At 51.9% G+C, this 24,749-nt stretch overlaps 2 protein-coding genes across 4 annotated transcripts in view; both read left to right on the forward strand.

The window, feature by feature from the left end:
• The window catches only part of LOC116955890 (uncharacterized), an 86,924-nt gene extending 66,967 nt beyond the window's left edge, over positions 1-19,957 (forward strand). For 2 of the 3 annotated variants that reach the window (XM_076053685.1, XM_076053686.1), the window contains exons 12-20: positions 1,635-1,816; positions 3,482-3,587; positions 4,655-4,777; positions 8,294-8,635; positions 9,119-9,252; positions 9,984-10,036; positions 10,452-10,560; positions 11,016-11,106; positions 13,161-19,957. In XM_076053685.1, the coding sequence (XP_075909800.1) occupies positions 1,635-1,816; positions 3,482-3,587; positions 4,655-4,777; positions 8,294-8,635; positions 9,119-9,252; positions 9,984-10,036; positions 10,452-10,560; positions 11,016-11,106; positions 13,161-13,351 (1,331 nt within the window). In that variant the 3' untranslated portion in view covers positions 13,352-19,957. Of the gene's footprint in view, positions 1-1,634; positions 1,817-3,481; positions 3,588-4,654; positions 4,778-8,293; positions 8,636-9,118; positions 9,253-9,983; positions 10,037-10,451; positions 10,561-11,013; positions 11,107-13,160 lie in introns of all 3 variants that reach the window. The other variant, XM_076053687.1, reaches the window with a different exon arrangement.
• LOC142906275 (uncharacterized) lies at positions 19,456-24,054 on the forward strand. The gene is made up of 3 exons (XM_076053757.1): positions 19,456-19,486; positions 20,311-23,417; positions 23,449-24,054. Exons 1-2 carry the CDS (start codon positions 19,456-19,458, stop codon positions 22,161-22,163), a joined length of 1,884 nt encoding a protein of 627 aa, XP_075909872.1. The 3' UTR covers positions 22,164-23,417; positions 23,449-24,054.
• Positions 24,055-24,749: the final 695 nt, after the last annotated feature.

The raw sequence follows: 24,749 nt of genomic DNA on the forward strand, positions 1-24,749 counted from the left end.
TGTGTATGTGTCTGTGTGTGTGTCTGTGTCTGTGTGTGTTTGTGTGTATGTGTCTGTGTGTGTTTGTGTGTATGTGTCTGTGTGTGTGTGTCTGTGTATGTGTGTGTGTGTATCTGTGGGGAGCGATAGTGTAGCGGTTAGCGCGCTGCACTATGAATCTGGCGACCCGGGTTCGATTCTCGCTCACGGCCAACACCAGTGACGATTATCTGAACCGTTCTCGGGCCTCCCCTAGGTCGACTCAGCCTCAAATGGGTACTTGGTGCGGTGTGTAAACATTGCCACTAGGGAGACAAAGGCGGTCGGGCGTGGTGCTGGCCACCCACCCCCTCGTGTACCGTTCCGGCCTTCATAAGTGCTCGCTAATAGCACTTGCCCCTACAGTCTGTTAAGGCTATATGGGGGATCTTTTTCTTTGTGTTGTGTATCTGTGTGTGTGTGTTTACCTGTCTGTGTGTCTGTGTGTGTGTTTACCTGTGTGTGTGTCTGTGTGTGTGTTTACCTGTGTGTGTGTGTGTCTGTGTGTATGTGTGTTTACGTGTGTGTGTGTGTTTACCTGTGAGTGTGTTTACCTGTCTGTGTGTCTGTGTGTGTGTGTTTACCTGTGTGTGTGTCTGTGTGTGTGTTTACCTGTGTGTGTGTGTCTGTGTGTGTCTGTGTGTATACGTGTGTGTGTGTGTGTGTGTTTACGTGTGTGTGTGTGTGTTTACCTGTGAGTGTGTTTACCTGTGAGTGTGTTTACCTGTCTGTGTGTCTGTGTGTTTACCTGTGTGTGTGTCTGTGTGTGTGTTTACCTGTGTGTGTGTGTCTGTGTGTGTCTGTGTGTATACGTGTGTGTGTGTGTGTGTTTACGTGTGTGTGTGTGTCTACCTGTGTGTGTGTTTACCTGTGAGTGTGTTTACCTGTGTGTGTGTTTACCTGTGTGTTTACCTGTGTGTGTGTGTTTACCTGTGTGTTTACCTGTGTGTGTGTCTACCTGTGTGTGTGTGTTTACCTGTGAGTGTGTTTACCTGTGAGTGTGTGTTTACCTGTGTGTTTACCTGTGTGTGTGTGTCTACCTGTGAGTGTGTTTACCTGTGTGTGTGTGTATCTGTGTGTGTGTCTGTGTGTATGTGTGTTTACGTGTGTGTGTGTGTTTACCTGTGAGTGTGTGTTTACCTGTGTGTTTACCTGTGTGTGTGTGTATGTGTCTACCTGTGTGTGTGTTTACCTGTGAGTGTGTTTACCTGTGTGTGTGTGTTTACCTGTGTGTGTGTGTTTACCTGTGTGTTTACCTGTGAGTGTGTGTTTACCTGTGTGTGTGTTTACCTGTGTGTTTACCTGTGTGTGTGTTTACCTGTGTGTTTACCTGTGTGTGTGTGTGTGTCTACCTGTGTGTGTGTTTACCTGTGAGTGTGTTTACCTGTGAGTGTGTGTTTACCTGTGTGTTTACCTGTGTGTGTGTGTTTACCTGTGTGTTTACCTGTGTGTGTGTGTGTGTATGTGTGTTTACGTGTGTGTGTGTGTGTGTCTACCTGTGTGTGTGTTTACCTGTGAGTGTGTGTTTACCTGCGTGTTTACCTGTGTGTGTGTTTACCTGTGTGTTTACCTGTGTGTGTGTGTGTGTGTCTACCTGCGTGTGCGCGCGTGCGTAGGGGCCACGTACCGGTTCCGCGTGGCGGCGAGCAACGCGTGTGGGGAAAGTGCACGCAGCGCAGCGTCGCGAGCATACGGCGTGGGCGGTGCGTCGGATCGGCCGTCCCCACGGCCCGTCGCTGGGCCCTACATCACCTACACCGACGCGCTGAGCTCCTCCAAGATCCTGCTCAAGTGGACGGTGACTATCATGGGAAAAAAAAACAAACGCGTGTTTATACGTAGATAACAAAAGTGTTTTGAACGTGGGCTGAAGCAGTGAGTTAATTGTCTTTTTGTCAACGTGACACTGGTTTTTTGCTGATTGGCCGTGTCGGGTGGTGGAGGGTTACGACACGTTTATAAATAAACGCGATCTAGCCCAAAAACCTTTATTGTGAAAAATATACATTTCTTAATGAAAACATTTGTACGTATGTAAACAAATATTTTCAAATCGTATCATCGAAATAAGTATATATTGAAACATATGTTTTCTAAATATATTTTAAATATTTTAAAATAATAACTACACAAATATATTAATAGTTGTGAAATATATAATCGGAAATATATTCATTTTTTATTTAAAATATGGAAATATATTTATACATTTTTGTATGCTTTTATATATAATATGCATAAATAAATATGTATTATATATAAATATATGATGCTATCCGTTTATGCGTCCAAGGGCGGGTGTATTGCAGTGATATATTCATTGCATCCATTCGTATGCAATTTGTAAGGATGTGGTGACACAGACTTTTCTCATTTTAAGGTTATAATCCCTTGTTCATCGTGACGTCCTTTTTACTTCGATGTCTCAACAACAGCGCTACGGAGATCACGTGACATGAGGGTTCTGCCTTTGTAGTGAGGGTTGTGAGTTGACGCCGAGGAGGGGGGAGGAGGCGCCTCGCCCCCCCCCCCATGTGGAGTGACGTCAGCCGCTAATTATTATGAATTGGGGGGGGGGGGTGTCCATTTGGAGGACGTCACCTGCTCGTGATTATTAATGAGGGGGGCTGGTCGATGTGGAGTGACATCACGAGCGTTAAGGACAGACATTCCTGGGCGATTATAGTAGGTGTATGATATACGTTTATATAAAAGTATATATGTAAAAATATATATTTCGCGAATTACTTTACATGTGTTTTTTTTTTATTAAAAAATCTATATATTTAAAAAAACAGTGAAAAATCTATATTTAAAAAAATTCATATCCAAAAATATATTTTTTTAAACAACCAACCAGGGCAAACCGACGCACCTACCAGCGACGATGAGAAATAGGAAGAGGCTTCGGCCTTCAGCCTTCCGCGGTGTCCTTCCCTGGTCTGACACCGGTGCATGGACAAGGCGCAGTTTCAAGCACAATGCATACATTATATTATCGGAGCATGCCTGTTTGCATGTTTTGCCACAAGTATGTATGGTTAATGCAGACTTGATGCCTCGCAAAAGCTGCCCATTTTGTGTTCGAACATCTTAACAACCGCCTCCTGTTTTTCATCATTTGCGTAGCTCTATATTTGTACGTGTGTGCGAATGGCGTTTGTTGTTGTTGTCGTTGTTGTCATGTGTGTTTAGTGTACATGTGTGTGTACAGAATGATACACCGTGCCGGAGCGTCATAGGTTTCTGCTCACTAACAGCACTTGACCCCAACAGTCTGTCGAAGGGTATACGGGGGACCTTTTTGCATATTTGCATGTATGTGTCCGTGCGTGTATATGCGTTTAGCGTGCATGCGTGCGTACCTAATGGTACACAGTGCCGGCCTTCACAGGTGATGCTGCGATTCGCTTGCTGCACCGTCTGTCAAGGGCTACACGGGGGACCTGTTGTCTGTTTGCAGTACACGCCGGAAGCGAACAACAACACTCCGATCCGGGGCTTCTACATCTTCTACCGACCCACGGACAGCGACAACGACAGCGACTACGCTGAGAACGTGGCTGACAGTGCGTCTGTGTGTGTGTGCGTGTGTGTCACGTGTGTGTGTGTGTGTGTCACGTGTGTGTGTGTGTCACGTGTGTGTGTGTGTGTGTGTCACGTGTGTGTGTGTGTCACGTGTGTGTGTGTGTGTCTGTGTGTGTGTGTGTGTGTCACGTGTGTGTGTGTGTCACGTGTGTGTGTGTGTGTCACGTGTGTGTGTGTGTCCCGTGTGTGTGTGCATCACGTGTGTGTGTGTGCACACGTGTGTGTGTGCGTCCCGTGTGTGTGTGCGTCCCGTGTGTGTGCGCGCGTGTGTGTGTGTGCGTCTGTGTATGCGCGCGTGTGTGCACATCTGTGTGTGCGCGCGTGTGTGTGCGTCTATGTGTGCGCGTGTGTGTGTGCATCTGTGTGTGCGTGCGTGTGTGTGTGTCACGTGTGTGCGCGTGTGTGTGTCTGTGTGTATGCGTGTGTGTGCGTCTATGTGTGCGCGTGTGTGTGTGCATCTGTGTGTGCGCGCGTGTGTCACGTGTGTGCGCGTGTGTGTGTCTGTGTGTATGCGTGTGTGTGCGTCTGTGTGTGCGCGCGTGTGTGTACGTCCGTGTGTGCGCGGGTGTGTGTGTGTCTGTGTGTGCGCGTGTGTGCATCTGTGTGTGCGCGCGTGTGTGTGTGTCACGTGTGTGCACGTGTGTGTGTGTGCGCGCGTGTGTGTGCGTCCGTGCGTGCGCGCATGCGCCCGTGTGTGCGTGTGCGCGTGTGCGCGTCTGTGCGTGTGTGTGCGTGCTCGCAGCACTTGCCCCAACAGTCTGTTAAGGCTGTACGGGGGATCTTTATCTTTGTGTGTACATGTACGTACATATTTGTACGTACGCTCACCTCTATCTCCCCATGTGTCTCTCACTATGTCTCCCTCCGTCTCCCTGTCACCTCCCCGCGTGTCTCCCTCCGCCTCCCCGTGTGTCTCCGTGTCTTCTCCCCGCGTGTCTCCCTCCGTGTCTCCCTCCGTGTCTCCCTCCGCCTCCCCGTGCGTCTCCGTGTCTCCTCCCCGCGTGTCTCCCTCCGTGTCTCCCTCCGTGTCTCCCCGTGGCGCCCTCAGGTGAGATGCGCCACCACACGATCCACTCGCTGCTGCCAGAGACGTCGTACGACATCAAGATGAGGGTGTTCAATGACGGCGGCCAGAGCGAGTTCAGCAACGTCATGATCTGCGAGACCAAGGGTGAGCGAGCTAGCGAGCGAGCTACTGAAGAAGCGAGCGAGCTAGTGAAGGGGCGAGCGAGCTAGTGAAGGAGGGAGCGAGCGAGTGAAGGAGGGAGCGAGCGAGAGAAGGAGGGAGCGAGCAAGTGAAGGAGCGAGCGAGCTAGTGACCGAGCGAGCGAGTGAAGGAGCGAGCGAGCTAGTGAAGGGGCGAGCGAGCCAGTGAAGGAGCGAGCGAGCGAGTGAAGGAGGGAGCGAGCTAGTGAAGGAGCGAGCTAGTGAAGGAGCGAGCGAGCCAGTGAAGGAGCGAGCGAGCGAGTGAAGGAGGGAGCGAGCTAGTGAAGGAGTGAGCGAGCTAGTGTAGGAGCGAGCTAGTGTAGGAGCGAGCTAGTGAAGGAGCGAGCTAGTGAAGGAGCGAGCGAGCTAGTGAAGGAGGGAGCGAGCGAGTGAAGGAGGGAGCGAGCGAGTGAAGGAGCGAGCGAGCTAGTGAAGGGGCGAGCGAGCTAGTGAAGGAGGGAGCGAGCGAGTGAAGGAGGGAGCGAGCGAGTGAAGGGGCGAGCTAGTGAAGGAGCGAGCGAGCGAGTGAAGGAGGGAGCGAGCGAGTGAAGGAGCGAGCGAGCTAGTGAAGGGGCGAGCGAGCTAGCGAAGGAGGGAGCGAGCGAGTGAAGGAGGGAGCGAGCGAGTGAAGGGGCGAGCGAGCTAGTGAAGGAGGGAGCGAGCGAGTGAAGGAGGGAGCGAGTGAGAGAAGGAGGGAGCGAGCGAGTGAAGGAGCGAGCGAGCTAGTGAAGGAGCGAGCGAGCTAGTGTAGGAGCGAGCTAGTGAAGGAGCGAGCGAGCTAGTGAAGGGGCGAGCGAGCCAGTGAAGGAGCGAGCGAGCGAGTGAAGGAGGGAGCGAGCTAGTGAAGGAGCGAGCGAGCCAGTGAAGGAGCGAGCGAGCGAGTGAAGGAGGGAGCGAGCTAGTGAAGGAGCGAGCTAGTGAAGGAGCGAGCGAGCCAGTGAAGGAGCGAGCGAGCGAGTGAAGGAGGGAGCGAGCTAGTGAAGGAGCGAGCTAGTGAAGGAGCGAGCGAGCCAGTGAAGGAGCGAGCGAGCGAGTGAAGGAGGGAGCGAGCTAGTGAAGGAGTGAGCGAGCTAGTGAAGGAGCGAGCTAGTGAAGGAGCGAGCTAGTGAAGGAGCGAGCTAGTGAAGGACCGAGCGAGCTAGTGAAGGAGCGAGCTAGTGAAGGAGCGAGCGAGCCAGTGAAGGAGCGAGCGAGCGAGTGAAGGAGGGAGCGAGCTAGTGAAGGAGCGAGCGAGCTAGTGAAGGAGTGAGCGAGTGAAGGAGCGAGCGAGCCAGTGAAGGAGCGAGCTAGTGAAGGAGCGAGCTAGTGAAGGAGCGAGCGAGCTAGTGAAGGAGCGAGCTAGTGAAGGAGCGAGCAAGCCAGTGAAGGAGCGAGCGAGCGAGTGAAGGAGGGAGCGAGCTAGTGAAGGAGGGAGCGAGCCAGTGAAGGAGGGAGCGAGCTAGTGAAGGAAGGAGCGAGCGAGTGAAGGAGCGAGCGAGCTAGTGAAGGAGCGAGCCAGTGAAGGAGCGAGCTAGTGAAGGAGCGAGCTAGTGAAGGAGCGAGCGAGTGAAGGAGGGAGCGAGCTAGTGAAGGAGCGAGCGAGCTAGTGAAGGAGCGAGCGAGTGAAGGAGGGAGCGAGTTCAGCAACGTCATGATCTGCGAGATCAAGGGTGAGCGAGGGAACGAGGTGAAGGAACGAGTGAGTGAGCGAGTGAAGGAGCAAGTGAGAGATTCAAGGTGCGGGTGAAGGAGAGAACGAGGTGAAGGAGCGGATGAAGGAGGGAACGAGGTGAAGGCGCGAGTGAGCGAGTGAAAGAGGAAACGAGTAAAAGGAACGAGCAAGCTAGTGAAGGAGCGAGCAAGTGAAGGAGGGAGCGAGCTAGTGAAGGAGCGAGCGAGCCAGTGAAGGAGGGAGCGAGTGAAGGAGCGAGCGAGCGAGTGAAGGAGCGAGCGAGCTAGTGAAGGAGGGAGCGAGCTAGTGAAGGAGCGAGCTAGTGAAGGAGCGAGCGAGCTAGTGAAGGAGCGAGCGAGCCAGTGAAGGAGGGAGCGAGCTAGTGAAGGAGTGAGCGAGCTAGTGAAGGAGGGAGCGAGCTAGTGAAGGAGCGAGCTAGTGAAGGAGGGAGCGAGCGAGTGAAGGAGCGAGCAAGTGAAGGAGGGAGCGAGCCAGTGAAGGAGGGAGCGAGTGTAGGAGGGAGCGAGCGAGTGAAGGAGCAAGCAAGTGAAGGAGGGAGCGAGTGTAGGAGGGAGCGAGCTAGTGAAGGAGCGAGCGAGCCAGTGAAGGAGCGAGCGAGCCAGTGAAGGAGCGAGCGAGCTAGTGAAGGAGGGAGCGAGCTATTGAAGGAGCGAGCTAGTGAAGGAGCGAGCGAGCTAGTGAAGGAGGGAGCGAGCTATTGAAGGAGCGAGCGAGCTAGTGAAGGAGGGAGCGAGCTATTGAAGGAGGGAGCGAGCTAGTGAAGGAGGGAGCGAGCTATTGAAGGAGCGAGCGAGCTAGTGAAGGAGGGAGCGAGCTATTGAAGGAGGGAGCGAGCTATTGAAGGAGCGAGCGAGCTAGTGAAGGAGCGAGCGAGCTAGTGATGGAGCGAGCGAGTGAAGGAGGGAGCGAGTGCAGCAACGTCATGATCTGCGAGATCAAGGGTGAGCGAGGGAACGAGGTGAAGGAGCGAGTGAGCGAGTCAAGGAGGGAACGAGGTGAAGGAGCGAGCGAGTGAGCGAGTGAAGGAGGGAGTGAGCTAGTGAAGGAGCGAGTGAGCGAGTGAAGGAGGGAGTGGAGTTTAACAACGTCATGCTCTACGACAGCGGTTCCAAACCTTTTTGGGCACCAGGGACCGGTTTCGTGGAAGACAATTTTTTTCACCGACCGTGGAGGAGGGGGGGGGGGGTTCATCATTGAGTCTTTCCCCCTTTTCAAAGTAGCTCTCCAGCTATGTTTGTTTTTCACTCACTGTGGCTACTAGGGGGTTAGAGCTTGTGGGCTCACCAAAACCGTGACTGAGACTGAGTGCGCAGTGCGGGAAAAGAGGCGCGGACGGAAGTGGTAAATAATGAAATAATGGGGGCGCGGACCACGTGATCGGACTCACCGCTCTCACCTCCTGCTGCTGTGCGGCCCGGTTCCTAACAGGCCACGGACCGGTACCGGTCCGTGGCCCGGGGGTTCAGCGAGTGAGCGAGCCAGGGAGCAAGTGAGTGAAGGAGGGAGCAAGTGAGTGAATGAGCCAGTCGGCAAGTGATTGAGTGAGGAAGCGATTGAGGCAGGCAGGGAATGAGAGAGGGAATGAGAGAGGGAATGAGAGAGAGAAGGCGTTGAGGGAGGGAGCAAGGGAGTGAATGAACGAGGCTGCGGTTGATTCGATGACGGAGAGAGGGGGTGATTGAGGGAGGGAGCGAGTGAATGAGCGAGGCAGTGTGGCCTCGACATGCACCTAGCCTGGCACGCACTCCCCCCCCCCCCATCTTAACCTCGACACTCTCCCCCCCCCCACCCACTCCGCTCTCCCCCCAGCCGCCCGCAAGCCCCACAGGGCCCACTCCCCGCGGCCCCCCACCCACCACGACCACCATCACCACGACAACCGTCACCGCGACGACGACGACGACGACGACGACGATGACGACCGCGGCGAGCGACCGTCTGCCAAACCCTCGCGGTCTCCCGATAAAGACGGCGGCGGCGGCGGCGGCGGCGGCGGCGGCGGCGGCGGTGGCGGTGAACGGAGTGGAGGCTCCGGAGGGAGCGCCCTGCTCTATCTGCTGCTGGGACTCCTCCTGGGCCTCATGGTGCTCACCGTGCTCGGCTTCATCGCGCTCAGAGGGTGGAAGGCTCGCAGCGGCGCGCGGGCGCACGGTACGTTGAGCGGGGGGGGGGGGGGTACCACGTGACACTCACGGCATGTGGGGGGGGGGGCGAGGTGTACCACGTGGCACGGTATGCGAGTGTGTGCCGTGAGTGTGGGTGTCGTGCGTCGTTGCTGGCCACCCACCCCCTCGTGGTGTGCCACAGTGCCGGCTACTCGTTAACATTGTCAACCCCTTATCAGTGCCCCTAGCTTCCTTATTGGTCACCCCCGTGCCCCTTATAAATCTCAACGTTCACCCTCTCAAAGTCACCATCGCAAGGGAAAAGCACAAAACGGATGGACAATTTTTATTTATTTTGCCCGTATTGAAACGGCCGTACGCCACGCGTGGACCCGACAACTAAATTTCACCTGTGCAAGATACATGGGGTACGGGTTGACACGGCGTGGCTTGACACGGTGCGCTTGCCCCGACATTGCGGTTAAAGACGGGGGGGGGGGGGTGGTGATCTCTGTCTTCCTTTGCGTAGGCAACGGCGTTGGGGCCGCCGGCTGCGTGGACGAGACTCAGCTGACCGAGCTCAGTGGCTACAAGTGCCGGCACGTCTACGACAGCGCGCCCTGCAACGGCCTCTACCCACACGGCTACGGCGTCGACCCGCACGTACGTGAACACGCGCGCGTGTACACACGCACACACACACGTGCTCATATACACACAAGCGCTCGTACACACACACGCACGTACACACACACACACGCGCGCAGACATACACACACACGCGCGCGTACATACACACACACGTACATACACACGTACATACACACGTACATACACAAAAATTCCCCGTATAGCCTGAACAGACTGTAGGGAATAAGTGCTGTTAGCGAGCACCTATGAAGGCCGGAACGGTACACGAGGGGGTGGGCGGCCAGCACCACGCCCGACCGCCTTTGTCTCCCCAGTTGCGATGTTTACTACACACCGCACCAGGTACTCATTTGAGGCTGAGTCGACCTAGGGGAGGCCCAGGACCGGTTCAGATGATCGTCACTGGTGTTGGCCGTGAGCGGGATTCGAACCCGGGTCGCCGGGTTCCTAGCGCAGCGCGCTAACCGCTGCACCACCGCTCCCTCACACACAACAACAACAACAACCACAACCGCCATTCGCCACTAAGTGGCGGTGACGTCACCATGACGCTTGTGCCAGACATGCATACTCGTTTGCACACATACACGTGCACTTACGCACACACTTGCATACACCATACAGGTGTACGTAAATATACATGTACACGCACTCATACACACGCGTACACACGTTAAGCAGTGTGACTGCTTTCTGTGTAACTGCTGGAACTGTTGACCTAATGACCTTTTCTCGTGACCCAGGCGGACATCGGCTTCACTGAATTACCCCAGGAGGAGTGCCGGAGTGATGGCCGGTGAGTGTGTGTGAGTGTGAGTGAGTGTGTGAGTGAGTGTGAGTGAGTGTGTGAGTGAGTGAGTGTGTGAGTGTGAGTGGGTGTGTGAGTGTTAGTGAGTGTGAGTGGGTGTGTGAGTGAGTGTGAGTGAGTGTGTGAGTGAGTGTGAGTGTGTGAGTGAGTGTGTGAGTGAGTGTGAGTGAGTGTGTGAGTGAGTGTGAGTGAGTGTGAGTGAGTGTGAGTGAGTGTGTGAGTGAGTGAGTGTGTGAGTGTGAGTGGGTGTGTGAGTGTGAGTGGGTGTGTGAGTGTGAGTGAGTGTGAGTGGGTGTGTGAGTGAGTGTGAGTGAGTGTGTGAGTGTGTGCGTGAGTGTGTGAGTACGCGTCTGCGCTGAATTCGCCCACTTTGAACCCCCGCGCCTATCTCTCTCGCCTCTAGGCCCACAGGAAGGGCTCCGCGCAGCCTAGCCAATGGGGTCGGAGGTCAAGGGTCGCATGAGACTTCACCTCTCAACTCTCGAAGAGCAAACGACGAGGAGGAGGAGGAGGTAACGAGTGGGTGGGTGAATGGGTGGGTGATTCCGTGAGTGATTGGGTGGGTGAGTGACTGGGTGGGTGAGTGAGTAACTGGGTGGGTGGGAAAGTGCGTTAGTTTGGTGGGTGATTAAGTGATTGGGTGGGTTAGTCGGTGGGTGGGTAGGTGAGTGAGTGGGTGAGTGAATGGGGTGGGTGAGCAGGTGAGGGGTTCAGTGATTGAGTGAGTGGGTGCACCCGTGAATGAGTCAGTGCGCAAATGAGTAGGTGGGTGATTGAGTAAGTGATTGGGTGAGTTGGTGGTGAGTGAGTGCGTGGGTGAGCGAGTGGGTGGGTGAACGATTGGATGGGTGGGCGATTAAGCGGGTGGGTGTGTGTTGAGTGTTGGTCTGTCGTTGTGTGTGTACGTGTGTGTATCTACACCCGCGCTTGTGTGTATATGTACACGTGTGTGTGTGCATGTACACAGGTGATCCCCACGACGGAGGAGCAGAGGGCCCCGTCGCAGAGCTCTGCAGACCCAACCATCGACTCGTTAGGGGACACAGACACAGAGCCAGGTGAGTGAGCGTTTGAGGCTGAGCCTACCTAGAGGTGGCACGGTGCATTCAGCCTCCCCATGCCACCAAGCCAGTTATAGCGTGGTCTGCTTCTTTTTTTCAGACAAGAAATAACTATGGGACGCGTTTTTTCCAGTATCAAGGCGATGAAAAAAAATAAAAATTAGCTTTTTACCCTTTCCGGAAATGAAACAGGAGCTGTGTTAAGATGTTCAAACACCAAGTAGACAACACACCTATAGTATCAAGGCGATGAAAAATTTTTAAAATTAGCTTTTTACCCTTTCCGGAAATGAAACAGGAGCTGTGTTAAGATGTTCAAACACCAAGTAGACAACACACCTATTGCAGAGGCATCAAGTCTGCATTAACCAAACACGGTACTTGTGGTGAACACGCAAACAGACACGCTTCTGATAATATAAGCAATGTCTTTGAAACTGATTGGCCTACACCAGAGACAGCCTTCAGGTGTTAGACCAGAGAATGCCAAGAGGCGAACAGTACAAGGGCAATGCAAGTGTAGTGTAACAGCGCCGGCTGGTGGACAGCAGCGGCAACTGTGGTGGACAGAGCGCACACGGGGGTGAGGGCGAGCACGGTGTGTTGGCAGAGCGGATGAACTCGGGCAAGGGTCACGGAGGATCCCGTCTGGGGGGCCCTGGAACCTGCCGCGCCGGTAGCGTAAAAGGAGGCGAGAGCGGGGGGCTCGGGGCTGCCGGTTCTGGGAGTGGACCCGTCTCGTCGTCGATGTCGTCTGGTCGCCGTCGGCAACGCTCAACGTCTCCGCTAGACGCTGCGCTACGAAGGAGAGCGCAGTAAAAACCTTGGATTGCGAGCGTGATTCGTTCCGGAAACGTGTTTGTAATCCAAAGCACTCGTATATCAAAGTACAACGTACATCAGTTGTGATCACGTGACACTCGGCAGACAAAGCGTGTACACGTACTACTACTCGTATTGCAAGACCTCGCTCGTATATCAAATTAATATTTATTTCACATTTTTTAGCTCGTCTTGCAAAACACTCGCAGACCAAGTTACTCGCAATCCAAGGTTTTACTGTGTTAATAGCTGGGGTTGAGCAGTTATATCTATAATAACGTGAGCTCAACTAAACTATTTTAAACAATTTTTATTTGACCAGATTGGGCCCACTGAGCTACACGGTTCTCTTTCGGGAAGCAACCTGGCCACAAATGATAGCTCAACAAAGTGGGCTTATCATCACGTGAGTGGGACGCGTTTGCCCCACTCGTGTGGGGCGTCCCGCTGTCCTTGCCGAACTTCTCCACGCTGCCCTGTCCCGCGTCATCTCTCTTTCCGCTCCTCGGGCCACCGAGTCCGATCGCACCACCGCATCGCCTTTCCTCTTGATCGCTTTCCTTCCAGCTGCATCACTCGCCACCTTCTGACCCACGTCATTTTCCCTGTCGTCTCTCGACAAGACCGCACCACACCCAGAGCCTGTTCTCTCTCGCTCTCTCCCATCTTCTCTGTGATTTCTACCACCTTGAGTCTTCCCCTCACTTCTTCATTTCTCACCCCCCGTGTCTTGCCACGTTGAACCCAACATCCACCGCAACATACTCATCTCTGTCACTGCCATAGCTCGGTCCTCCCTCTTTCTTGTGCCCCCGGCACTCGGCCCCCATACAACAGCGCCGGCCTCACCACCGTCCTGTAAACTTTTTCCCTTCAACCAAACTGGTACCCTCTTGTTGCACACCACCACAAGTCATCTCTCGCCATTTCAACCATCCAGCCCTTGTTCGTATACTCATCTCTCCTTCCAGCGATCCATCAGCCACACATGGAAATTTATATCAATCAAATACTGTACATGCATGTTTCTAAATGTGGAGGGGAAAAACCAGAGGGTCCCGAGAAAAATCCACGCGACCACCATGGGGGAGAGAGACACCGCAAACTCCAAATATACAGGTCAGGGTAGGCATCAAACCCACGACCTCCTGCATACCAGGCGAGAGAGTTAACATCTCCTAGCCACCACGGCGCCCTGAATTCCTCCCTTTCCGAACTCTTCCCTGCAGGCGACGGCCTCCCGACCGCGGACAGCGACGGCGAGAGGAGGGGCGGTGTGTCCTGCGACTCGGGCCTAGCGACGCAGGCCTCATCCTCCCCCTCGCCTGGGCACAGGCCCCCGCTGCTACAGGAGGAGGCCGAACAGCAGCAGCAGCAACATCAACAACAACAGCAGCATCAGCAGCACCAGCAACAGTAATCCCGCGAAAGCCCCAGGTGTCTCTCTCGTACAGAAACCTCCCGCGGGCCATCTTTGTACCCACTGGCGGACATTTTTTGTGCCGCGGGAACCTGTTTCTTTAGCACCGCTGTTGGCCACTTTTCTTTTTTACATTATAGTAAAAACGGCGGCCGTATTAGCGCTGTTTCGCGGCCACAATAGGTTTGTTGTCTTCCGATATCTGAAGGCCGATGATGTATTCGCGGTCGCGCTCATTCCAGCAGGATTGCTTCAAACGTTGCCTTCACCTTGTGGCCACGTTTTCCCGGTTTTGTGCCGGCGATGGCCCATTTTTTTTAATTCCGGTTTTTGAGTGGCAGAATTTTAGCAAACCTAACGGCCATTTTGGTACCGCTGGCGGCCATTAGCACCGATGCCGGCCATTTTGTTTATTGCCCGTGGTCATTTAATACCGCTGGCAGTAATTTAAGGCCGTTTCTCCTTATCGGATTGGAGTAGGATTGTTGCCGCTTCTAAGGTACACAAAAAAAAAAAACCCGGGGGCATATCATGGGAAGATGGAGAAGAGGAATATCTCACAATAGCGGAAGAGGAGAAAACAGCACTACATGTGAATGCGCTGCCCACAGTGTTGGATTATTGTTCTTGTTATGAAGCAACTGAGAGAAAAAAAAACACCGGGACTTTGAATGTCCCAGGAAGACTGAAAGATCTTCCCAGGACCTCAGCTGCCTGGCTCAACAAAACGACGCCCCTGGAAAGGCCAGGATGGGTGGCAACCCACTCACTCGCTAACTCGATTACTCACCCATTCACTCATCCACTCATCCAGTCACTGAATCACCCAACCGCTCACGCATCCACTAAGTCACCTACTTCATTCACCCGTTTGCTCATTATAACCCACTTACCCAGCCACCAACTCACCCATACATCCACCCACTCACTCATCAACTTACCAATTCACTCACTCACCCACCCACCCCCTGGAAGACTGACAGATTTCCCCCAGGACAGCAGCTACTCCCTCACTCAACAAGAGGACAATGATCCATTAGAACACCAAGACCAGGTGGAAACCCTTGTGCCGGAGGCCTTCTCTGTCACTGCCGCCTTCCTCCGCGAGGCAAACGGTTTCGCCTACAAAAGTGTGGCCATCTTGGTTAAGGGAAAGTTCCGGATTGCGATGGGCGGGGCCGTCCTTTGCTTTAAAGGTCCTTCGCTTGAAATGCAAAACCGCGCGTTCTCACCCGTTAATGCTTCGTTTTTTTCCCACAACATTTTTCAGACGAGAGGCCTTGAAGAAAGGCCTCGTGGAACACACGTTTCCTCCTCCTACCTGTGATGGCTTATAAGGGTGGCCATATTAGGCAACGAAATGCCACCAGTTTACTCTACGTTTAGCCATCTTCGGGTAAGGGAATGGCAGTTGCAGAAGGCTGCCATACCGTAGAAGTCTCAGTTATTTGCAACCATCGTGGTGGGTAAGCCAGTTACATAGGGCAGCCATACTGGGTAAGGGGGAAGTGTCAGCTTTTGTGACGGCCATCTTGGGTAAGGCAGTTGCAATTAGCAGCCATCTTAGGTAAGGGAAAACGTCTCGACATCTGCCCTGCCAACTTGGGTAAGAAGTATTGAGCAAGCCATCTTGGGTACGTGGGTGGGGGGGGGAGGCTCAGTATCTGGAGGCCATGTTTAGTTAGGGGGGAAAAAAGTCAGCATCTGGTGGCCATCTTGGGCAAGGAATTTTTTAATGAGCATCTTGATTACGGGAATGTTCATCCTCCATTTGCCATCTTGGGTGAAGGGGAAAAAAGTCAGCATCTAGTGGCACTCTTGGGTAAGGACGTTTTTTTTATGAGCAGCCGTCTTGGGTAAGAAAAAAGGCTCAAGATCTGTGGCCATCTTGGGCAAGGAAATTTTTTTTTACGAGCAGCCATCTTGGACAAGGAAAAAAAGGCTCAGTATCTGGTGGCCATCGTAGGTAAAGGATAAAGGCTCAGCTTTTGTGGCCATCTTTGGTAAGGGGAAAAGGCTAAATCTGGTGGCCATCTTGGGCAAGTACGAGTTTTTGCGAGCAGCCAACTTGGGTCAGAAAAGAGGCTCAACATCTGGTGGCCATCTTTGGTAAGGGAAAAAAAAAGCTCAGCATCTGGTGACCATCTTGAGTTAGGAAAAAAATGCTCGGCATCTGGTGGCCATCTTGGGTAAGGAAGTTTTTTACAAGCAGCCATCTTGGGTATGGAAAAAAAGGCTCAGCATCTGTGGCCATCTTGGGTGAAAGGACATTTTTTTTGCATCTGGCGGCTAGCTTTTGGTAAAAGGGATAAACTCAGGCTTTTCTTACGACGGGAGAGAGAGACGAGGCATTTCGGTCCGGTAGACCGGTAGAGTCGCAGTACTTACATATCTATAGACAAACTCGCTCGCCATTCATACCTATAACCCTTGAACTTTGACCTATCACTTAAATTTAGGCCAATTGTAAATATAATTGTTCCGGTGTTCGTGTTTGTTTTTAATCGTTTTCTATTTGTACGCAAGCGGGTGCCTGGCACATGTTAAAATTTCTGCCGTGCGAGTGAGAGAGCTATTTTATACTCTGAAATGAGAAACTGTACAATGTAATAATATTTTTTTCTACGTTTAAACCGGTTAATTTTTCGTTTCTCGTACTATTGTTGTATTTACTTTAAAGCAACAATAACAACAACGAACTTGATTGTGTGAAAAAAAAGACGTTGTGAACCAGACTTTGCAGCGGTCCGGCCATTTAAATTTCAGTAACGTGGGTTACCGTTCAAAAGTGCACGGTCGCTCAAGCTTTGGTTCTCCAAACATCACTGTCTCTCTGACACGGTCATTACAACCCCCCCACCACACCACACCCTCCTTGAGAAAGATGCCCCCCACCACGAAGATGCAGGGATCGAACCCGTGACCTCAGCAGTCAGTGGCCGGCCGGCGTAGCTTCTCCCGACGAGGCCAAATTGCGTGCGCGGCCCCACCTCCCGGGATTAAGACAGTGCCGGACGAAGCTAGTACGGGGTGCCTCTAGCATATGTTATAAAGGGGCCCTAAAAAGAATAATAATAAAAATACAAAACACGTAAATATTAAAACACTAATGTCTTACTTGCATTGTAAAGTTATTGTATTGTTTAATTTGCTATACAGCCCAGATGATGCGACAAATCGCTAACCTTAAACACCCGATCGTTCGTAAAATTTGAATTGCGGTATAGTACTATAGTGCAGAATTACTGAACCGGAATTGATAGCTTGAAAGCGTTTAGCGCGGGGGCACCTTGAAATTGCGGGGGCCCGTAGCATTTGTAGCTACTAGGATCACCCGACACTGCTCCCGGGCAACAATGCGGCAGTGTCCGATAAAGGTCGTGCTTTTCAGCAAAACTGAAAAAAAAATATTGGCATTTGCGTACACTTGGCGAAGGCGAAAAAGGTCACCGCCCCGTTCAGAGACAAGACACTCTGTCGCGTGGAGTGGCGTTGCTATCGGCGACTCCCGTAGAGCCGATCCGATACGAATGGAACTTCCGGGTGTCGAGCTACGTTGCTATTTGGGGACTCGTCCCGGAGTAAACCGGACCACGTTGATCGCAGGGTTAACGAGTGAGCCCCATCTGTTTGTAGCGTGGGGGTGCCGCTTAACTCCCGCAGAGTATTTTTTCCCGATATGCATGGTTGTTCTTTCTTGCAAGCCGCGGTTTTATTCAACTCCTGTCTTGAGCGAGCGAGCGAGAGAGAGAGAGATAGGTGTTCGGATCGGTACCTACGCGTCCGTTTAAAATGAACTTTATTTTTGTAACGGTTAATCGAGTATTATTATTATTTTTAATATCACCATCGCTGTATATTGTGGTTTGTCTGTTTTTAATTCATAATGAAGGTTTTTGGGTTAGATCGCGTTTATTTATAAATGTGTCGTAACCCTCCACCACCCGACACGGCCAATCAGCAAAAAAAAATGTCACGTTGACAAAAGACAAATAATTCACTACTCCTGCCCACCGGTGTGTTGAAGAGTGAATCCTCCCCCCCTCCGCCTCTAATCACTGCACCTGATATGAGTTAAGTGATGACGTCACCCTGCTGCTCTATATAAAACCGGGAGCAAGCGAGGGCTTTACCATTCTGGCGAATTGCCCGATGATGCTGGATGTATTTACCAGCGAAACGTCGTACTCAAACTGTAAATGTGGATTCACTCTTCAACACACCGGTGGGCTGAAGTAGTGAATTATTTGTCTTTTGTCAACGTGACACTTTTTTTTTGCTGATTGGCCGTGTCGGGTGGTGGAGGGTTACGACACATTTATAAATAAACGCGATCTAACCCAAAAACCTTAACTGTGAATAATATTGGTCGCGAAAGCCTTCTACGTGTTAAACTGTCTGTTTTTGAATTTGTAAGCAAATAATCCCTGACTGGGCACAATGTAAGCATTTGCCGAGCAGCGCGTGTGTCAATATTAGGGTAATGGGTCTCGGAAAATGAAATCGTAGCCGATTTGAATTTTTTTTTTTCAAAAGAGGAAAAGGTGCCGATTTTATACGCCGTGGAGGGAAAATCTGTAACGCGCCACGCGCTTTCACCACGTGGGAGACCAGCAGATCCCAGCCACCACAGCACGGGCGGCGGACGATTGCCCGAGATCTGTGGTCCTGTGTCTTTTTCGCACCGTACGTAGCCGAACCACGTAATTGGAGGTGCGGAGGGAAGGACGGCAAAAACTAAAACAGTTCTAAATGATATTCTTAGTTTTTTCGGTAAAGTCACGTTGAAGGGAAACAACAAAATAATAAAAAATATATAAAACAATAAAAAAATTCTCACGACGTTTCGACCATAACTCAAACGGTCATCTTCAGGTGTGTTGGTTTGCATAAATTTATTTTTAAACGGCGCATTTATTTATTTATAATAAAAAAACGTTAGCGCCACGCGCATAGATTGTGTTAGCTCATGGAGCCAACGTTTTTTTAAAATAAATAAATAAATGCGCCGTTTACAAATAAATTTATGCAAACCAACACACCTGAAGATGACCGTTTGAGTTATGGTCGAAACGTCGTGAGATTTTTTTTTATTGTTTTATATATATTTTATTATTTTGTTGTTTCACTTCAACGTGACTTTACCGAAAAAACTAAGAATATGAATTACTGCAGTCACGAAAGCTTTAAATCAAAGTTGTAAATGAGCTTTCAATCTGGATGATGATTTAAAAGTGCCTCAACTCCCCGCGGGGCTTCCTGATATCGGAAGAGCGCGTTCCTTACGGCCGAGGAAACCGGGGGGACTCGGAAAAAAGCAACGCATCGTGTGAGTCGGGGCATGGTGGGGGTGGGGGTGGGGTGGGTGGTGAGTAACGCTCAATCCCCGTACGGATGGGAATCATCCCACTTGCTGTCCCGCCTTCATCTCCTGTCTACGAGGCTGGAGATAATAATAATAATAGAGTTTTCCCCCCTTTTTTCTGGCAACAAAACTGAAGCCGTTTTACAAGGATTCATGTTTACTGCATTAACCACAATACCTGCAGTCAAAATGCAAACAAAAAACATACTATGATTATAATATGATGGATTGTCCTTGGAACTGATTGGTCCACACCAAGGGACGGCTTTCTTTTGAGCCTCGACCCAATTGGTGCTCGACCAGATGACGCCAAAAGGCGTTACACAGCTCAAAGACAACGCCACTATCAAAGTAATGAGGGCTCGGGGTGAGCATCTACATCATTAGACCTCCTTTGCCAGTACCAAAATGTAATAATAGGGTTTTTCCCCCTTTTTTCTGGCAACTGAAACCTTTTAACAAGGATTCATGTTACTGCATTAACCTTTTGGCGCCATCTAGTCGAGCACCAACTGGGTCGAGGCTCAAAAGAAAGCCGTCCCTTGGTGTGGACCAATCAGTTTCAAGGACAATGCATATATTATCATAGTAGGTTTTTTGTTTGTTTGCATTTTGACTGCAGGTATTGTGGTTAATGCAGTAAGCATGAATCCTTGTAAAAAGGTTTCAGTTTTCTTGCCAGAAAAAAAGGGGAAAAACCCTATTATTACATTTTGGTACTGGCAAAGGAGGTCTAATGATGAGCCTGGAGATATTGACTGGGCGCCTTGGTGGCTAGGAAAAGATGTTAACTACCTCGCCTGGTATACAGGAGGTCGTGGGTTCGATCCCGACCCTGACGCCTGCTGCTGCTGTATATTTCGAATTTGCGGTGCCTCTCTCTCATTTCTCTCTCCCCGTGGTGGTCGCGTGGATCTTTCTCCGGATCCTCCAGTTTGTTTTTCCCCCTCCACTTTTAGAATTGGCGTTACGCGTTCAAGAGTGTCTGCGGGGAATCTTTCGTCTTTTGTTCCGTCACTGCCATGTTGGGGGGTGTTGTGGCTCAGTCAGTCGAAGCGGTCACCAAACATTAATGGGGTCTCTCTTACCCTAATGGTGACACACGCGACGAGCTATGTAGTCTGTGTATAGGTGAATGTGTGTAAAGTCCTCCTTTATTTAACCATGTGAGTGCCCGTTGAGTTCTCAACGTCTCTTGTGTAAGTAAATCATAATAATTGATCTTTTTTTATTTAACCAGGTGAGCGAGTGAAGTGAGATTCACTGCCTCGTGTGATTGATGTACTTTATTTAACCAGGCGAGAGAGCCCGCTCACGTTCATAGACCAATAGATTTACATTAACCCGTAGGCTCACACAGACACCCATAGACCCACACAGAGACACAAAGACTCTCACAGAGACCCGTAGACCCACATAGAGACCCGTGGACTCGCAGAGACGAGACCCACAGACGTACAGGAACGACCCGTAGACTCTCACAGAGACCCACAACCACTCCATGAATGGAAATGCAATTCACGGCCAAACATCCCAGCAAAGTGGCACGGCCCTCCCGCGCGTGGCACGAACCTCCTGGCCAAGGGGTCTTGAGACTCGGGCAAGGAGGGCAGCGACGAACAACGAGCACATCGTCGTCCAGATCGTCGTCGCATCGTCACCATCGTCATCCACGTCGTCACACCGTCCACATCATCTACATCGTCACGTCATCCACGTCGTCACACCATCCACATCATCTACATCGTCACATCATCCACGTCGTCACACCGTCCACATCGTCGTCACATCGTCATCGCGCCTTTCAAATCATCCACACCGTCCCATCGTCACGTCATCCACATCGTCACGTCGTCGTCCACATCATCTACATCGTCACGTCATCCACATCGTCACGTCGTCCACATCATCTACATCGTCACGTCATCCACACCGTCTCACCGTCCACATCATCTACATCGTCACGTCATCCACACCGTCATCACGTCGTCCACATCATCTACATCGTCACGTCATCCACACCGTCGTCACGTCGTCCACATCATCTACATCGTCACGTCATCCACATCATCTACATCGTCACGTCATCCACATCATCTACATCGTCACGTCATCGTCCACATCATCTACATCGTCACGTCATCCACATCATCTACATCGTCACGTCATCCACACCGTCATCACGTCGTCCACATCATCTACATCGTCACGTCATCCACACCGTCGTCACGTCGTCCACATCATCTACATCGTCACGTCATCCACATCATCTACATCGTCACGTCATCCACATCATCTACATCGTCACGTCATCGTCCACATCATCTACATCGTCACGTCATCCACATCATCTACATCGTCACGTCATCCACATCATCTACATCGTCACGTCATCCACATCATCTACATCGTCACGTCATCCACATCATCTACATCGTCACGTCATCCACATCATCTACATCGTCACGTCATCCACATCATCTACATCGTCACGTCATCCACATCATCTACATCGTCACGTCATCCACATCATCTACATCGTCACGTCATCGTCCACATCATCTACATCGTCACGTCATCCACATCGTCACGTCGTCCACATCATCTACATCGTCACGTCATCCACACCGTCTCACCGTCCACATCATCTACATCGTCACGTCATCCACACCGTCATCACGTCGTCCACATCATCTACATCGTCACGTCATCCACACCGTCGTCACGTCGTCCACATCATCTACATCGTCACGTCATCCACATCATCTACATCGTCACGTCATCCACATCATCTACATCGTCACGTCATCGTCCACATCATCTACATCGTCACGTCATCCACATCATCTACATCGTCACGTCATCCACACCGTCATCACGTCGTCCACATCATCTACATCGTCACGTCATCCACACCGTCGTCACGTCGTCCACATCATCTACATCGTCACGTCATCCACATCATCTACATCGTCACGTCATCCACATCATCTACATCGTCACGTCATCGTCCACATCATCTACATCGTCACGTCATCCACATCATCTACATCGTCACGTCATCCACATCATCTACATCGTCACGTCATCCACATCATCTACATCGTCACGTCATCCACATCATCTACATCGTCACGTCATCCACATCATCTACATCGTCACGTCATCCACATCATCTACATCGTCACGTCATCCACATCATCTACATCGTCACGTCATCGTCCACATCATCTACATCGTCACGTCATCCACACCGTCGTCACGTCGTCGTCCGCGTCTCGCGGCGTCGACCCGACCCGTGATGGTCTCCACCACGAGGCCAGGGGGTGGCGTGCTCACGACTGCCACTCACGACGGCCGCTCAACAAACGGCCGCTCTCGACGGCCGCTCACCAAACGGCCGCTCTCGACGGCCGCTCTCGACGGCCGCTCACGACGGCCGTCTAGGACGGCCGCTCAACAACGGCCGCTCACCGATGGCCGGCGGTGTGTAGTCAACATCGCCACTGGGGGTGGGGGGGGGGGAGATAAAGACGGCCGGGCGTGGTGCTGGCCACCCCCCCCCCCCCCCCCCCACACACACCCACCCCACCTTGTGTGTCCGTGCCGATTTCCGCCCACGGCCACCAACACCAGTGATGATTATCTGAACCGGGCTTGGGCCTCCCCAAGGTCAACTCAGCCTCAAGTGAGGACCTGGTGCGGCGTGGTGCTGGCCACCACCCACCCCCTCGTGTGTGCCGTGCCGGCCTTCACAGGCGCTGCTACTCGCTAACAGCACTTGCCCCGACAGTCTGTTCAGGCTACACGGAGGTGGCGGGTGGGGGGGGGGAACTTTATCTTTAGCTTTGTGTCGACGCTGTCAGTGTCCTGCCCCGGTCAGTGCTGAACGTTTTTTTTTTTTTAAATGGTTAAGCCTCGTCCTGTCGATCGCATCCGTTAATTTTTTTTTGTCGTCGTTGTTGCAAAAGTGTAATTAAATTAATACCGTTGTAATAACCTCGCGGTTTGTTGCCGCGCGTTGTGTGACGCTGCTGCTGCTGCTGCTGTGTGGCCGGAGGGAGGACCCCCCCACGGGGCCCAGACGGTGGCTCGTGACAATGTCGACGGTCGTGGGGCTGTTCGTGAGCGACCTCCGAGAAGGACGGTGTCCTAACTGTGGTGGCAGCGGAGCGGGCGACGAGGGTTTTCAGGAGGCGCCTTCTTCATTCAACACCTTCGCACGTCACAGGTTGGCCCTCGCGCTGTCCCCGGTGGCCCAGCCGAGACGCCAACCCTGGCCGTGTTACGCCGACGACGCCGACAACTATCCAGCCGCGCAATTATCTAGCGAAGGCGGCGAAGACGGCGACGACGACGAGACGAGTCCACTTGTGGATTTGAAGCTTTCGTGACTGCAAGGATTCACGCTCTTTGTTTTTCTTTGGTTCGGCAAAAGTCACGTAGGTAAAAACGAAATTAAAATGAAGGAAAACAACTAAATCAAATCACGACGTTTCGGAGGCAACGCAAGCTTCCGCCTTGAGGTGGAACGGTCACAGCAAGATCGCTGCAACACAAGCTTCCGTCTTCAGGTGGAACAGTCACAGCAAGATAGCTGCAACACAAGCTTCCGTCTTCAGGTGGAACATCAACACACGCTTCCGTCTTCAGGTGGAACATTCACAGCAAGATAGCTGCAACACAAGCTTCCGTCTTCAGGTGGAACATCAACACACGCTTCCGTCTTCAGGTGGAACATTCACAGCAAGATAGCTGCAACACAAGCTTCCGTCTTCAGGTGGAAGTCACAGCAAGATAGCTGCTGTGAATGTTCCACCTGAAGACGGAAGCTTACGTTGCCTCCGAAACGTCGTGATTTGATTTAGTTGTTTTCATTTATTTTTATTTTGTTTTACCTACACGACTTTGCTGAAAAAACCAAAGCGTACGAGCCCACTTCCCAGAACCGGCAGCCCTGAGCTCCCGCTCTCCGCTGCTTTTATGCTCCCCGGCACGGCCTGGCTCCGCCCTGGCCGCGCCTCCCTTCTAGAACCCACCAGCAGGTTCCAGGGGCTTCCAGATGTAGGGCTGAACGAAACGAAGCAACAAATCACTCAAATGCTGTCCCCACGACCCTCAAACCCACACCACGCAGCCCCCTGTGTGACACCGCCAAAAGCCTGAAGAGCAATTCAAGGTCGGCTGACACGACTCAACGAATGAGCCAAGACCCATAGACTCACACAGAGACCCATACGGTCAGGGGAGGCAGAGCCTCACCTGTCATACTCCAATGAAAATAGCTGTTACGAAAAGTTAAAAAGAAAGAATAATCTTAATAAAATAAATATTAAGATTTTCCCACTGATCTGTGTTATAAATGCCATTTCTGTACGATCACAATCATTTTTGTAGTCAAAATCGCCAAATTTGCGGAGCTCCGCTGCAAATACCGGGAGAGACGAGAGGTGAGGCAGCGACGAGCTCAGCCTCCCCTGTGATTGCGCAACCACCCAGTAACTGGATGGAGCGCAGGCAATAAGCGCCTGCCTGTTACTATCTCTGTATGTCACCAATGTAATGTTTGTAGACCCCTTCATTTCATGTCCTCGCCTTCCATACTCCAGGTAACTTATTTCACGTGTGTGTGTATAAAGATATTTAGGCTCGGCTGGTCTCGTCACGGAACTGCAATGAAAAAGCACCTGGAAAGGCAGCTATCACATCTGCCTCACTGAGGGGGATGTGTCTAACACGCCCCCCTCAGTGAGGCCACGCCCCCTACGTGAGGCCACGCCCCCCCGTGAGGCCACGACCCCCTCTGTGTGGATCTGGCTCTGACACTAGCCAGTGCCTCCCCAGCCATTGACCTCACCGCACGTCACTGATAGAGACCCATAGACTCACACAGAGACCCATAGACCTACATAGAGACCCATAGATTCACAGAGACTAACACAGAGACCCAAAGGAGGCACACAAAGAGACATTGACCAGTCTCTTCGACTCACATGAAGACCAATAGACGTATATAGAGACCTACAGACGGAC

This window comes from Petromyzon marinus, chromosome 62 (genome assembly GCF_048934315.1).
Source record: "Petromyzon marinus isolate PM22_M1 ecotype Great Lakes invasive population chromosome 62, UKy_Petmar_22M1.pri1.0, whole genome shotgun sequence".
NCBI lineage: Eukaryota > Metazoa > Chordata > Hyperoartia > Petromyzontiformes > Petromyzontidae > Petromyzon > Petromyzon marinus.